Here is a 16,613-nt window from a genome sequence, read left to right on the forward strand (position 1 = left end):
TTTTCCCTATACTTCTTTTATTTCATGATAATTGGCTTCCTTTTATTCTGCAACTATATTTGAAGTTCAGAGGAACATCTCACAGGTCAGTGCTTTTGGATGAACCTAAGTAGAGGAATTCTGGAACGTTTGGCCATTGCCCCTCTGTTTCACTTTGCATATTATAGGTACTGGTGTGGTCTATCCTTATTTTAAAAAATACAACTGACATGGTTATTTTAGCTCAATGTTTATTTTACTTTCTGAAATAAAAAAACATTTCTTACACATCATTTGATTCTTACCAAAAGAACATTCATAAATATAATTTTTTTTCTTTTTAATAAAGATCTCCATCTGCAGTTGCTATCTGGAACACCGTTCATCATTTTTTAACAAACAGATTCTGCTGAAGATAAGTAAACCTGTATTGTTTCACGTGCTAGAAAGTAAATGTGCCTGCAGGACTAAGAAATTCTGTTTCCAGGCACTGGCCATTTGGATGAATCAACTTTAAGAATCTAATCACATATACAAAAGCAACTGAACTCCAGTCTTTATAGGATTCTTCAGCTGAGTTCAACATGACGGAAGCATGAAAACAGAGCAATTTACATGTGTAGTGTCAGGAAACTCACTAAGAGAATACGGCGTATTTCTTCTCCAGTTCTTCAACAGAAGCATCTTTCAATCCCATGCGTTTCATATGACTGAATAGTACCTGTGTAACTGTGGAAAGAAAATCCCAACATAAACTGTTATTTCTGTGACAGTCACAAGGTAAATTAGTCCAGATCTTTCCACTGAGAGTAAAAGTAGTACTATATAGCTGAAATATGGTATGTTTTCACGATTATTGAGAAGGTGAAGAAAGGTAGTGAAAACCTTGCTTTGTTTTGATGCTCATGAATTGGCTAACAACACTTGTTTAAACAGCTATACAATCCTGAACAACACAGACAGATTTTATTTTGTTTACTATCTTGGCACTACAGCATTAACTGCAAAGGTAGAAGTTAATGCCAGATGGCAAATAACACTTACTTCAGGTTATATTGTTAAGGCAATTTGTAAGTGGAATTTACTTGCACTTTAGCGAGTCAAATAAGTAATCTTATTTTAACTAGAGTCACATAATATTTTGGAAGTATAATGGTTATAAGCAAAACTTAGTTGTAGATAGCAAAATTAGCATTACTTGGTCCTAGATAAAGGTTTGGTTTGTAAGTGTCTCATTGTTACATAGTCAGACTGGAAACATGAGAGGAAAAAAAAAGCCACAATTTTAGGAAGCAGGAACTCAAGTCAATGCCTACCTAAACCATAAACCAATCTAAGAAGTGTCTTGAGAACAAGAGAGGCAAATAGACTCAGAAGTTTAGAAACTGGCAAAAATGAAGCAAGTCAGAATTGCCACGAAATGGTCTTATATTGTGAAAAGTTAGCTGGTACACCTAGACCTCAGATCTAAGACTTCAAGCAAATTAATAAACTTGTAGCATTATCGAATGACAAGCTGAAATGCTAGTGAAGGCTATTTTATCAGATTAAAATGAACTGGTGTAATTGACAAAACTAAGGAGGATTTAGCTGTAGCTTTGAGTCTTAACCAAAAGATTAAGAAAAATAACAACACTTCTAACATTAACCCCTAAAACAATTAAAACATTGAACAAGACAAGTAACTAATCTTTAATAATTATTTAATGAATAAACAACAAGAGTAGCACTGTATTTTACATTTCTTTTGCTAAATTTGGCAGTATCATGACCTATGTTTAAAATGATGGTACTGAATTACTTACTTTTCTTCTCTGATCCTGACATAAACATTACTGCCATATCAAATCTTTTTAATTCAGATAGCCTTTGGAGGATTTCAAGGATGAGTGATGGCTCCTCTTTCCTGGAGAAGATTATTAGAAACATAAAAATAACTACTGTTCATTAGAAAGATTCAGTAGCTGCAAGCAATATTAAAGATGTCAGGAACAAGAAATGAAAGGATCTTCTGCTTTTCATCTTTCCTGTTCATTCTTCCACTGACTAAGCAAAGAGACAAATTCTTGGAAATCTTCATGCAGTTATACTTTTAACACAGAGCAAGAGAAGAGAAATACAGAAAAAGAAAGTAATGGACTGATGCAAACAGATTGCTCTTGAGGCACAGAACAGTTTTACGATTTAATGCTTACATTTTGCCCTAAGAAGCATAACATTAGTTACCGTCATTTGTTCCCACACACTAAATTCCTAGACTGTTAATTTCACATTCTTCTGGATAACAAGTAGTGAGCAGTCACTATCTTCACTACAAATACTAACAAGAAATAGTATTTTCTCTCATAACTTGTCTTTCTCCCTCCAGAAAAAAAAAAAAAAAAAACACCTTTAACCTCACTGCAAACAATTTAAGCTTCCTAACCTTTGTAAGTCATATTACAAACACAGGACCATAACTCTTAAAAATGTCGTGTTTCACACACATTACATATATATTTTCAAAGAAACTGAAGGAAATCCTACTCTTTATTTACAATTGCTTTTCTCCATAAAACAACCTGAAAATATTTTGTATGTGGGATCTCAGAGTTTAACAGGAGTGGCACACTGCCTCCAATAGGCAAAAATCAACTTTAGGAAATCAAACTAGATAGTAATTTCAAAAATAATTGCCACCTCCTTTCTTATCAGAACATCTAGGTCCAAGGAAGTAATTAAAAATTCACAATGTATCACAAGCTAGGCTTTTCTAGACAGAAAAATGACTACCTGCATTTCTTATATATAAGAAGTTGACATTGTGCAACTGTATGTGATAGTGGAACACACATACAAAAAATTACTTCGTACATGTCTAATAAACATTTGCTACTGCTACACAGCAGAACTTTTCAAAAGACTAGGGTCAGTACAGGCTATTTTTTTCCTCCAACTCTTTTCTGAATTTTCAACATATGTTTAATTTCTTATTAAGGAACAATAAAATCATTTCAACTCCATAAGCCCAAAGAGAAATAACTCCGCAAGAACAAATGTAAGGAGAAGGGCGAAAACAAACAAACAAAAAAACAACAGAGTAGCAAGAAGTGAAAGACAAAGGAGAAACCAAACTTACTCAATGTAGAAGTCATGTAGAATTCTCAGTATCTGGTTGAACAAGTCTGGATCTAAGGATTTCTGGAACAGTTTTGGATAAATCGAAGGCTCTATTTGCTTTGGAAAAATTAAAAAGGTGTCATGTTAAGGAAAAAAAACCACAACAGTTCAGTCATGAGAATAAGAAATGAGAGTCTTTTGGATGCTTTGGGCAATGTCAGAAGTGCATAAGTGGGAAAAATAAATAAAAAAACTACTGCTATATATTTTGATTTTCAACATTACTTTTGTATGTCTTTATTTTATCTTGAGAAATTATTGCTAAATTCTTTAAAAAAGGATTGTAAGCAATTTTAACCAAGATATATATAAGATGAAACAAACGTTAACAGATCAATGTGTTTCACATGTATGTTCACTTTAAAAATAATATTGCTCTAATTAACCTAGAAGCATTAATTTGAGACATAAAAATTTAACATGGCTACTAATGTATTCAAGAGCTTACAGACTATGTTTGAAACAAGACAGATTATATATAGAGACTGTGCTGAGGTAAATGAAAGGGCAGGCACACAAGACCTATTCAAAACCAGATCACGCTATCTATTATGTAAACACAGAGAAAGGGATTACTATACCTCATTAAAACAATCTAACATTGCTACCCATTTCACCTACGTCTGCATCGTCGCCTCAATGTTAAAGAAACTGTCACTCGATACTACAGTTCATACCTTCAGGTACAAGTACATTTTCTCTGGGCACTCTTTCAACTTCCTGAAATCAGATTCAAGCTGGAAAGAATTTGCAGGAATGGCAGGGACTGGAGATGCAGATCTAAATGATGTTTTGCTTTCTCTATCTATCTGTTTGTTCACAGATGGATGCAATACTGATGAAATTCCTTTGACACCAGCAGGAAGCCTGCAGAAAGATTTTGAAATATGTAATCTATAAAATATTTACAGAAGTCTTTGCAGAGGGACCTAACTGAAAACCCTCAAAATCCTGAAAGATCTGCAATACATTAATCTGTAAAATTAAGATGAAAAAAGCTATAAAATTAAGTAAAAATTAAAGTAAAATAAAATAAAACACCTATAAAAAAACATTCAATATACAAAAGATTTATACTCATTTAATCTTTTCATTCACAAATATACTCAGCAGTTCCCTATTTTTTTTTGATAGAAATCTATACCATAAAAAATGCAAACACAGCTGCAGAAAATACTACATTTTCTGCAATTTCATAATGCAGAATAATATCTGTATGTCCTGGTTCTGGCAGAGATAGTTAATTTTCTTCGCAGCAGCTGATACAGTGCTAAAACATATTTAGGATGAAAACAATGTTAATAACACACTAATGTTCTAGTTGTACAGTGCTGAAAACTTTTCAGCATGTGCTGTCCTGCCAGTGAGGAGGGTGGTGGTGCACAAGGAGCTTGGAGAGAACACAGCAAGGACAGCTGACCCAAACCAGCCAAAAGGACATATGTGAAGATATATTCTTATCCCATGTTTTTCCAGGTAAGTAGATCTGTATTTTCAGCAATTTACTTTTTCCTTCAACACCTCATAGTAAATCAATCTGACTCAGATGAAAAGGCAAAGGGAAATGGTTCTCACAGGATTCAATCAGGATTCCGTAAAAAATATTAACACAATGAGACAACAACAGTGCATATACAGTTTTCTTAAGCAGACAAGCAGAATTTCAACACTTAGTTGGGATAGCTGTTTCTATGCTTCAGCCAGACTGTCTAACACAATGAAATACAGGAACCCTGAGCAAAGCCAAAGTTATCAGCTGCTTGCTCAGAGGAAGAAAGGCTTGTGATACCATCTCCTGTTCCTTTTTCTCTCACTCAACTGGCTTGCAAAGAATGTTACAATTCTACTTCAGAATACACAATACACTTTGAATTGTTAAAATACAAATCATAGTTAGGAAAAAAAGTACACACGGAAGATAATACATTTGTAGTATTTTCCTGTATGCTGTATTCACATTCTAAAAAAAAGGAACACTTACCAGTCTTTCATCTGACACTACAGGTAGTATTTGTTTCAATTACTATGCAATCAATGAGGCAGATATGTAAGAACTGCATGTTTCTTTGAACATTTTTAAAATTTTCCAATTCTCCAAATTACATTCTACACTCATCACATGTAGAAATCGTGCAGTGAAGATTATATTTCAACTACATTTACCTTTTTAAAGGAGGATCAGAAATTTTATACTTACTGTGGTGACGACACATCTGTGATTTCTTCAATTTTCAATTGCTTTGCTTTTGGAATATCCACTGAAGTTAACTGATTGTCCTGATCTAGATTCTCTGTTGTTTCAATATTCACTGAATTCTTCCAGTTATGAACTAAAGAAGAAGAGCTGGAGAAATCACTATTCAGCACGTCATCATCAACTTCTTCAATGGCTATTCTTCGCAAAGGCTTCTAAATAGAACACATACTTGATGTCACATGCATAGAATTTACATCAGTGCAAACAGAGGCCTGGATAAACTGTTAGGTCTAATTTTAAACAATCCCATGACAACCAATTTCATCTCTGTTGGTACACATGGAAGACTTTCAATAAAGATAAATTTCCTTCAAAAAGAAAGCTTCAGGGCATACAAAGGAATGTGTATTATATGTATTATACCTCAGTAAACCAGTGTATAAAACAGTGTACCCTTACTCTAGAGAATCTCAGAATCTGCACTGTTTCCCTAATTAAAAAAAAAAAACAACAAAAAACCCACCCATTAGGGTGAGGGCCACCTTCCCTTAAAAAGGTTGAACTGGCCAGGATAGCTTGTATATTGACCAATGATGTGATCAAACTTTGCAATTTAGCTAAACAAAGAAGCACCCATCAACATAACCCTTACCTCTCAACTTAAAATTCTGAGAGAACTCAGGCCTCCTGGCTGACTAAGTTAGATACCTCAAAAGGCAGTTAATCCTACCGCTGGAGGGTATTCCAAGTAAATAAACTCCTTCAGCTTATTTCATCTCTGCATGATCACCATAATTTCTGAACACCACCTAACACCACATTCGTAAGTCATATGAGTCACTAATTAATGGAACTTTGGAATTGCTTTGCTGAATATATAGTCTAAATTGTTCTACAAATATAAATGCAAACATATACAGTTAAACATTCAGCAATTCAGGCTTCCAGAAATGTCAGGCTTCCCTCCATTTCTAAAACAATAACACTGCAAGCCTTCCTAGCAGTTTCCAAACTGCTTTAAGTCATTTAAATTGTCTGCTGCTACCAGTTGTACAATTTGCTTTGACAATATGCCATCTCATAATCGTACAACGAGTGCCTACTGGATATGAGCTAAGAAATTATATTTCTTCTTTGGGGAGTATAAAAAACATGGATGATTAACTTGTACCTGTTCTACCTTGACAGAACTGGAAAGAAAAAAAGCCACCTGGTATTGCCTCTTAATTTAGCAGACAAACTGAGAACTTCGTATAACCACCTATTGTATTTCAGCTGCTATGTAATAAATTCTGGGTTTCTAAAGATAAAAGTATATGACTACATATGACTACAGAGAGCATATATCAAAGAAAGGTACCACAGTAATTATGTTTTCTATTAAAACTAACCACATACTTTGAACACGCATTGTATTCACATAAAAACAGAGAGTACGTGCCTATATCATACTGTCATACGTAACTCATTAATCTGACTATAACCATTGATAATTCATACTTTAGAAATACTGTTTCTTCAAAAATAGCATCCAGATATATCACAGTATATGAGAATGAAACTGACGGCTCAAACTTACTGCAGTAACCCTGTGTGACATCAACATGAGACAAGTAGGTAATACCCCATGTTAACAAATAGTTGCTATAGGAACTGAATACAGCTGATGAAAAGGAGGAAGAAGTTTATCCAGAGCTTTCTCAAGTCTGCAATCAAACATGAGACTCAACTGCTTCCCCTTCACTCTGCTAACTACAGTGTTAGATATAAATCCAGGAGAAGGTTGTGAGGTTGCCTCCCCATTTCCTATTACTGGTATACGCATATACCATGCTTCCTGTGTGGCACTTTTTAAACGGTGGCTACTATTAAACACACACACAGAACTGCAGAAATTATGTTTTTGAAAAAATATCAAAAAATTAAATCTTTGCATTTTGAATTTTAAGCTATCCATGCGCACAACATATCAATGAGAAGACACACAGAAGCAAAAACTGTATTTTAACTTAAATTCTACTTTTCCCATCATTCACAAAAGCAAAAAAAAACAAACCAAACCAAAACACCATCAAAAAACACCTAACTTACTGTTGATCTCTGATTTAATGGATTATGAATGAGTTTCACTATATTTTTTATTTCAGATTCTTTTATCAATTCTGAAGGATATTCTTCATGACATGACTGTTCTTTCTCAGCTAATTCCTGGGAAAACAAAAATACAAATAAACAAGCAACCAAAATTCACAATAAGGTTACAAAGATTAAATAAGGTAACAAAAAATACAATAAGATTACAATCACAAAGATTAAATTAAAAAAAAAATCAGAAAGAATTATGCTAAAATTTACATAATAAAGAATGAAAGCAGTTATTCTGAGTTTATGAAAAAAAGACATTGGTATACATACATTCCTTATTTTAGTGAGTTCATTTATTGCTTGTTTATTTCCAGGTTCCAGCTTCAAAACAGCTTCAAAATCTGAGTGAAAAATAACACATGAAAACTCCAGGCATTTAGAGTTACAAAGTACTTCTGGCAAATTATTAAGCCTGTTTCTTTTTATAACCATAAATTAAAGAAGGTAAGTAATCCCAACATTTATATCATAATTTAGCTTCAAACACATTTTTGAAACTATTTCTTACTATGTATAAATAGCAATAGTTGTAATTCCACACAAACCTGGTTTCCTATCATGTGAATACCAAAACAATAAACTTGTATACATACTCAATTTAAAAAAAAAAAACATCCATCTCAACTTTTGCACTGATAACCTCAATTAGTCAGAAATGGTAATTGGTATCAGAAGATTTAAAAAAGACAACACTCGATCTCGTTCTACTTATCTATGTCTTCTACTTATCTCCATCCATCCATCACACTTAGGCTAATTCAAAGTCATACCTTGCATAGCTTCTTTTAGCTTTCCAAGAGCAACTCTCGCAGCTCCTCTTCTAGCAAAAGCCTTAGAATAAGACGCATCTAACAGAAGAGCTTGCGTACAGTCATTCTCTGCCTCTTCATATCTCAGCAAAAGAACAGTATAAAGTTAATAATCGGCTTCAAAAGCAGCTATCAGTTTCAGCAGAAGAGACAGTTATTCAAAACAGTGAAGACATGAAGATCCTAGTTAACTATACACAAATAAAAATCACTGGGACTAAATGCAAAAGAAAAATAAACGAAGTAATAAGGGGCATACGATTTTTGATACTATTAAGAATAATTTAGTATAGCTTTCTATTATGGTCATTTGCTTTTGTTGTAAGATAAAATTTCCTCATTACAGTTATGTTTGACTATGACTTCACTATGTGCATATTGGTTTCATTTATTCCTCCCCTCTCCTCTTTCAATTTATCATTACACTTACGGAAATAGTATTTTTTGCATTTCTCATCAACTGTAGACATTTTTGAGAGTATCAGCAAGCTTTTGTTGCATTTCCTGGGTCTTCATTTCAAAATACGAAGACCCATGACACGCTGATATCTTAAAAGGTCAGCTTTTCTGCTTGGTCATTCAGTTAAAGTATTATTTTCTCCAATTCACTGACATTATTTGCACTGTAATGTCTTCCACAGCCTCAATCCTAAGTTGCAAATCGTTTGTCACAGAAAGAGTGAGCAACTTATTTTATAAACATAGAATTTGATATCAGCACATTGTCTCTACACAGTCAGCCGTATCACATCAGAAGAGATCACCAACAAAATATTCATCTCTCTACTTTTCATGCTATCAATTTAAAATGACTAAACTTTCATCTCAAATGAGATGAGAGAGTCAAAACAAAAAAAGCAGTATTTGACAATTTTAAAAATGGTGATATGGAATTTCTCTCATTTGGTATAAAGCATGCATTTCCTATTGTTAATGGATTATTTCAGTAAAGAGTAATTAAAATTAAATACATTATAGATACATGTCTTCACTACCAGCATTAGAGAAATATTTTAAAAAATGACTCTTCTCTGAAAAAGTTCCTATGCACTCCCTTTCAAGTTAGAAGTTAAAACCTACTTATTTATTCAGTGCAATATTTAGTAGCTGACTGTTTTTTTAAATAATCAAAAAAGACTATGAAGGGGCAGGCTCTATGAAAAAGATAAATATGTAGAATTTTACATGTGAAAGAATGAAGAAATCAAGAAATCGTTTAGGTTTTGCTATAATTTCAAACTGATGACATTTTATTTTCTCAGAACTTTTTTCCTATGAGATACATCTGAAGATCACACATATTCAGTTGTTTGTTGTTTTTTTTTTAAATTCCTTTACTGCTTTCAGCATGATTTAGAATGAATAATAGGAAGAATTGGAGTGACTGTAACGAAACTTGGGTGAAAAATCATTATTTCTTCTGGTTCACAGAAAAAAACCAACAGTATAGTGCATACAATCCTACTTACTTCTGTATCTTGAGATAGGCCATGGCTCTGTTAGCTGGTAGAAGTGCATTGGTGCCATCTGCTGCTATACCACGTGTATAACATTCTATAGCAGCCTCATACTTTCCTTCTTTGAAATAACCATTACCCTGTCATATTTAGAAGAAAAAGTAACGTCGAGCAAGATGTAGTGCAATTGGCTTTTCTTAGACAAGGTCACAAAATCAATATGACAAACAATATACAGGTTAAAGCAGGCATTTATGGCGTGCTTATTTTTATACAATCTTTTATACAATCTCTGTGCAGAGAGACCACAAAAATCTACTTCTCCTGTACTTCAAGGACTAAAGGAAACATGCTACATATAAAGTTCGAGGTGATTAGGGGCATACATTATGTAGATAAAAGGAACAAAGAGAGGTGACAATAAAGAAATCTTAGTTTAGTGAAGTGCAGCAGTTGCAGAGTTGAATGACTGCCGGTCTGTGCCTGGCAACATTGAACTTGTCAAGTCTGAATTGCAACCTTTCCTTTTTTTTTTTTTTTTTTTTTAATAGTGAGAAGAATGGTAGCAGAGATGACACTTCTTTACTCTTGATGAGCAGTACAAGCCACTCCCTACTGAAAGTTAACAGCATATAGGGTGTTGAGGCACTGCAAAAGGCTGCTGAGACAAGTTGTGGATGCCCTATCCCTGGATGCACTCAAGGCCTGGCCAGATGGGGCCCAGGGCAACCTGACTTAGTGGGTGGCAACCATCCCCAAGACAGGGGGTTGGAACTATGTGATCTTTAAGGTCTCTTCCAACCTAAGCCATGGTATGATTTCTTTACTGTGGCACTGTTTTTTTTTCCTTCTACCTACAAAAATGTATGCTGTAATTTTTTTTCCCCTACAGTGCATACCAAGCACCCTGTATTTATGAAATTCAGGACAGAATCAAGTTTAAATTTGCACATTTGTATGGTTAATAACACAACATAACATTTTACTTTACTAGTACATCCGTCCAATCAGAACATGCAACTCACCAAATCTTTTTCTGTAACAGCCTTTTGCTTGAGCTGTTCTTCTTCAATGCATCTTCTCTCATTGTCTGTTAATTCTGATCTGACTGCTTCTACAAACTCTTTTTGTTCTGAACTTTCAGATGATAGAGCCTGCAAAGGTATCATTGTTTCTCAGTACACATTTCCCTCAAGCATTTTCAGAATAGAAGTTAGAGTATATTCTAGACTTCTAAACTATAAAAAAATCAGCCAAGCATTTTAACACAAGTTCAACTTACAGTAAGAGCACAAATAGAAGAGATCACTCTAAACCATTCTTGAAAATGCATTTCTATGTGGGCTTCTGAGTAGGGATATTACTTGGTAAATAAAAGGAATATAATTGCTGAGGCATATTCCAAACTCACATGTCATTTATTTCTTCCATTATTGGAGACTTTGGGTCTTCATTTTGAAATGAAATTCTCCAAGAATTTTCAAGACTACAGTTAAAGAGGTAATGCTAGGTCATTTTCTGTTTTACTAAGTTCATCACAATCTACATTCTTTCCCTCTTATCAAAGAGGCAGCAGAATATTCTGTTCCACTGGGCTTAAACTCACTTTCTAGTTTGGCACAGCACCCAGTGGCACCATACACAGGCTAGCATTTAGGCTTTAACCTATAGACAGGAAGATTAATTTCTCAAAATATTGCTACTTTGTACCAAAATGCTATACATGACTTAAAACAAAATACAACAACAAGAACTTTTAACACAAGAGGTTGAAAAAACACCCATGGAAGATGATAAAAAAGCCACAGAGCTTGCTGCGCCAACCCACCATTACAACAACATATACATCTACTCCAAAACTAGATGTAATTCAGTCACAAATTTCAACCTCAGTGATCTTCAAATGTCAGAAAAAGCCTATGCAATTTTGTTGAATGCGGTTCTTATTATAAGTTAATAATGATATAAAGTGAACAGGATGAATTAATTTATGTTAGGGTATATCAATTTTATTACCTGTTCTATTTTCTTCAGTTCATTTTTTGCTTCAAAGTTGTTGGCATCCAGGTCTAAAACTTTTTCATAATCTATCAGAAAATCAGAAAACAATACTTCAGGTAGGAATTAGAGGTTAGCAACGAAAGCATAAAATCAGAGCGTTCCATTGAGATAAAGTTTTAGTTGCCTAAAAACCCTGATATTACAAACAACAAAGTATTCAAAGATATTTAGTGCTGAAGTATCATGTAAGTATTGACAACTACAGCAATTATTTGGACTCCCAGCTTGAACTTTACCTTGAAATAAAGATGTGGTATGGTTTATTATTATTTTTTTAAAAGGAAATGAAACCTAAATTCCTGTACCAAATATGCATGTCATACTAGCTTTAGCCAAGCACACAGGTGAATAGTGTATGTTTTTTAAGGAACATGTTAAAGAAAACCCACCTTCTTTAGCACCTTGAAAATTTTTCAAAGCAAAACGAGCAGCCCCTCTTCTGGCATAAGCCTTTGTGTAATTTTTATCTAAAGCAAGTGCTAAATTGCAATCAGATTCTGCAACAGAAAACCTAGCAAAGACATGAATGAGTTAGTTTGCATGCATTTAGATAAAAAAACCCAAAACCTTAGGAAGACACTTTGAAACTTTACAGGCTCTTTCTAAAGTGACAATCTTGCAGGTTTCTCAAGAGACATAGCACAAGTGTTTAAGCAACTTTTGATTCAGAATACATTAAATCAGGAAAGGAAAGACAACAACAACCTACTGCAACAAAGAATATAACCAACTCCCTCATACCCTTTTTTCCCTGAAAAGAAATTAGAGCCTTAGAAACAGGGCTGATAGAAGCTGAAAGGTAAACTAGATGATAAAGCCACACAACTGAAGGTAGCATGTCAAAAGAAAAAATACGATTTAACAATAAAATTCTTACTTTTTCATTCTATAAAAAGCAGATGCCCTGTTTGTGGGCAATACTGGATTGAATGGATCAGAATGCATCCCTCTAGTGTAGCACTTTATAGCTTCATCAAAGTTTCCTTGTTTAAAGTATTTGTTACCCTGTGAATAGAAATAAAGGAGTAATCTTAGCAAATTATTGCAGAAATATTAATTTTTGATTAAAAATATATAATTCATACTTGTATTTTAGAATGCTCAAATGTTTTAAATATCTCTCAGAAAATACTGCTTCACTGTGAAATACTTCTTGTAACTAAAATACTAGTTTGATTCATGCAGGAATTCTATAAAACATTCCAATTTCTTAATATAAGAACAACACCAATATACTGACTGTTATTAACTGTACATTACATAGAACCTTAAATAGAACCTGCCATCATCAGTGATCATAAGAAAAATGCAGTCAGAATTTTAAATGTTGAAATAATGGGCTGTAAAAAAAGACTTCAAAAAAATCTGAAGAGCAGGCACATTCCAGTCTTATCTTAGTGAGCAATCTTTAAGAAGAAATTATAACAGCTCCTATGTTTAAGTTGTTTTTTCATAGATAATTTGTAGATAGTAAACACTGGTAATAACCTTTTCCTTCTCTGCAAGAGCCTTTTCTTTATCTATATGAATTCCATCTTCTTCAGAGTCTGAATCTGGAGATATAGAATCATGAGTACTATCATCTTTATCAAGTTCTTCCAGTATTTTATCCTGAAAATAGATAAAATAAACCTTTATAACTTCAAAATACAAAATAAATCAGGTAAAACTTTAGGAAAATGAGCTTCATCTGTTTAAGAATCTCTACTGCTAAAGTCCTCTTCACTGAGAAGTATTCCACACTCCACAAGAAAAACATCTATCTTCTAACACCACAGCAGTGTTTAGTGTCATATTCCACTAGAATTATAATCTTTGAATAGACCTATTGGTAAAACACTTTTTCTTCCTTAAAGTTAAATGCAATCTGCTGGATGAAAGCAGAGAGAGAGAGAACTATAGCATTTTTCATTATTCCAATGCTTAATCCTTTGTAGGGAAAGAGCTATTTTCTTTGTCCATAAAATCTCTTGTAAAGTAGGATACTGACAGAATCACAGAATTGCCAGGGTTGGAAGGGACCTCAAGGATCATGAATCTCCAACCCCCCTGCCACATGCAGGGCCACCAACCATTCCACCTAATGCTAGACCAGACTGCCCAGGGCCCCATCCAATCTGGCTTTGAACACATCCAGGGACGGGGCATCCACAACCTCCCTGGGCAGCCTGTTCCAGTACCTCACCACTCTCTCTGTAAAGAATTTCCCCCTGACGTCCAACCTAAATCTCCCTTCCCTCAACTTAAAACCATTTCCCCTTGTCCTGCTGTCACTCACCCTTTCAAAGAGTTGATTCTCCTCCTCTTTGTAGGCTCCCTTTAGGTACTGAAAGACTGCAATGAGGTCACCCCACAGCCTTCTTTTCTCCAGGCTGAACAAGCCCAGCTCCCTCAGCCTGTCCTCATAGGGGAGGTGCTCCAGTCCCCTGATCATCTTCGTGGCCCTCCTCTGGAACCTCTCCAACAGCTCCCTGTCTTTCTTGTACTGGGGGCTCCAGACCTGGACGCAGTATTCCAGATGGGGCCTCACAAGAGCAGAGTAGAGGGGAACAATCACCTCTCTGTCCCTGCTGGCCACCCCTCTTCTGATGGAGCCCAGGATCCCATTTGCCTTCCAAGCCGCAAGGGCACACTGCTGGCTCATGTTAAGTTTTTCGTCTACCAAGACCCCCAGGTCCTTCTCCACAGGGCTGCTCTCAAGGACCTCTCTTTCCAGTCTGTAGGGATGCTTGGGATTCCTCCGGCCCAAGTGCAAAACTCTGCACTTTGCCGTGTTGAACCTCATCAGACCTCTAAATGTAACTCTCAGCACTATTAAAAAATCTGATTTAAAAACAAAATCAGCTAGGGACAAAAAAGAAAACAAACCACAACCACAGGGTAATAAACAATTACTCTAACTCACCACATCAAGTTTTCCCCAAGCTTCATAATCATAAGACTTGATCTTGTTTTTCTTGTTTTCCTCAGAGGTTGTCTTTGATGGGACTTTACTCTTGCTTTTCTTCTTTTTCTTAAAAGTCTTGTTTCGAATGGGTGGTAAATTCTATATCAAAATAAGTACTTTATTATAAAAGAAATAGACTTACGAAAGTTGCTTGTACTGAATATTCTATAGTACCTATGTCTACACACAGGTATCCCCATCTACTGTCTACTTTTATTTCATAAATCCATCAAGAAAGCTGTTGTCAGGAATTCTACAAGAAATTCTACAAAAAAGGATAGCAAGCATAAATCTTTCAATATATAGTAATAACGAGTATTACATTCATGATATAAGTTTTAGAAGACAACTTTCTGCAAAGTATCACTGATTAATACATTATCAGTGCACAATAAATAAGTAATATTGATGCTGCTGACAGAAATATTGTACTAGATCTATCAGAAACTGATTAAACATTTATCGGCCCCCAAAGCATTCGTGACCTCCAGGCTAATGGATTCACAGCTGTGTGAGCAGAACAATTTGCAGTGGGATCCTTGATCTACTCCAAATGAAGAACAAATCAGTTCTTACTATCTATTCAGGTATTTTAAGTCAGAACATAATTTGATGAACTTAACTGCGTTCTCTGAAATAAAACATCTGCAAAACAAGTGTGTTTTGACAGCGCAATTACAAACACTGACATATCTAATAAATAAATAATCATAATCACAAGTCCACTGATTTTACCTCTTCTGGGACACCACTCTGTTTCCTTAATTCAGAATCAACTTCTTTAATATCCTTTTCCCAGCTCTCCAATTCTCTCATAAAATCCTGCAGTTCTTCAGCATTTTGCTTCATCTGCAGCTGAAGCTCCAGTGCTTTATTTGATGCAGTCATTGTAACCTGCCAAAATACCAAGAGATCTTCCAAAGAATTTGTAAGCAATGAAGGAAGCTAGCAACTTCAAAATAAAGAAATCTGACTTAAATGGTAGGCGTGCTTCTCAAATAGCATGGCAAAATTAAAATTAAAGAGACTAAGAAACACAGTTAAATGCATTCAGGACAACAACAAGTCAAGATATTATTTAGATAAAGTAGAACAAAAAATAAGTCATGCACTCCTACTTAAGAGTAAGTTATAGGACTTAGTAGGTCAAGAAAAATCCAGGAAATGATGATGTATTCATCTTAGTTTAAAGCAATTTCTGGAGCATTTCCCAGAAGACAGAACGAGGAAAACATCAACATGTTCACACTAAGACTCAATTACAGATTAAGATCTACACACTAACTTACACCTGAGCAGAAACAACGCACATGACAAGCCAACGCTGAAACACGCTTTCTGTCAACATAAGCACGCTTACATATGAGTGCTTTTTTGTCTCACCCCGAGGCGGCTTTCACTGCCTCCCGTCCCGTTACCGAGCGGGCAAAGCAGCACGCCTCAGAAGGAGTCCCGTGAGAACAGCGGCTCTGGGTTCTGCAGCCCGCCGCCATCTCCCCACCTCCTCAGTGAAGCAGCACCGGGAGCCGCTCACCCGCCCCTCACACTGCCCACCATCCCCACGCGGGTGCCAAGGAGACGGGGCCGGGCGGGCCCCCACCGCATGAGAGCAGGCTGGAGCAACGGCCACACCGCCTACACGCACGAACGAAGACCCCCACTCGCCCGACCCCGGCCCGCCCTTCACTCCGCTGCCCGTCTCAGCCTCACCTGCACCGCCTGCCGCCGCACAGCCCGACCTCCTCCCAGGCTGCAGCGCGACGGCGCTCCGACGGCGCCGCGGCAACGGACAGCGCATGCGCGCGAGAATACGCCTCACTTCCGCTCACGGCCCGCGGCCCCCGACACCGGGTGGCCAC

At 35.8% G+C, this 16,613-nt stretch overlaps 1 protein-coding gene across 3 annotated transcripts; it reads right to left on the minus strand.

The window, feature by feature from the left end:
* Window positions 1-213: 213 nt before the first annotated feature.
* Window positions 214-16,607, minus strand: RPAP3 (RNA polymerase II associated protein 3). Of its 3 annotated transcripts, none has more exons than XM_090138071.1 (17): window positions 16,465-16,606; window positions 15,490-15,668; window positions 14,713-14,853; window positions 13,296-13,418; window positions 12,685-12,812; window positions 12,197-12,318; window positions 11,763-11,833; window positions 10,772-10,900; window positions 9,759-9,886; window positions 8,251-8,372; window positions 7,751-7,821; window positions 7,427-7,543; window positions 5,336-5,547; window positions 3,816-4,005; window positions 3,098-3,195; window positions 1,785-1,885; window positions 214-708 (listed from the first exon to the last, which is right to left on the minus strand). In XM_090138071.1, exons 1-17 carry the CDS (start codon window positions 16,550-16,552, stop codon window positions 617-619), a joined length of 2,112 nt encoding a protein of 703 aa, XP_089994197.1. In that variant the 5' UTR covers window positions 16,553-16,606; the 3' UTR covers window positions 214-616. The 3 variants fall into 3 exon arrangements, 2 of the variants coding, with proteins under 2 accessions (XP_089994197.1, XP_031445402.2); XM_031589542.2 differs by having other exon boundaries at window positions 15,490-15,648; window positions 16,465-16,600; XR_016465386.1 differs by having other exon boundaries at window positions 597-708; window positions 1,785-1,916; window positions 16,465-16,607.
* Between the last annotated feature and the right edge of the window lie 6 nt (window positions 16,608-16,613).

Source organism: Phasianus colchicus, chromosome 1 (assembly GCF_987193195.1).
Source record: "Phasianus colchicus chromosome 1, bPhaCol1.hap1.1, whole genome shotgun sequence".
Classification (NCBI taxonomy): domain Eukaryota; kingdom Metazoa; phylum Chordata; class Aves; order Galliformes; family Phasianidae; genus Phasianus; species Phasianus colchicus.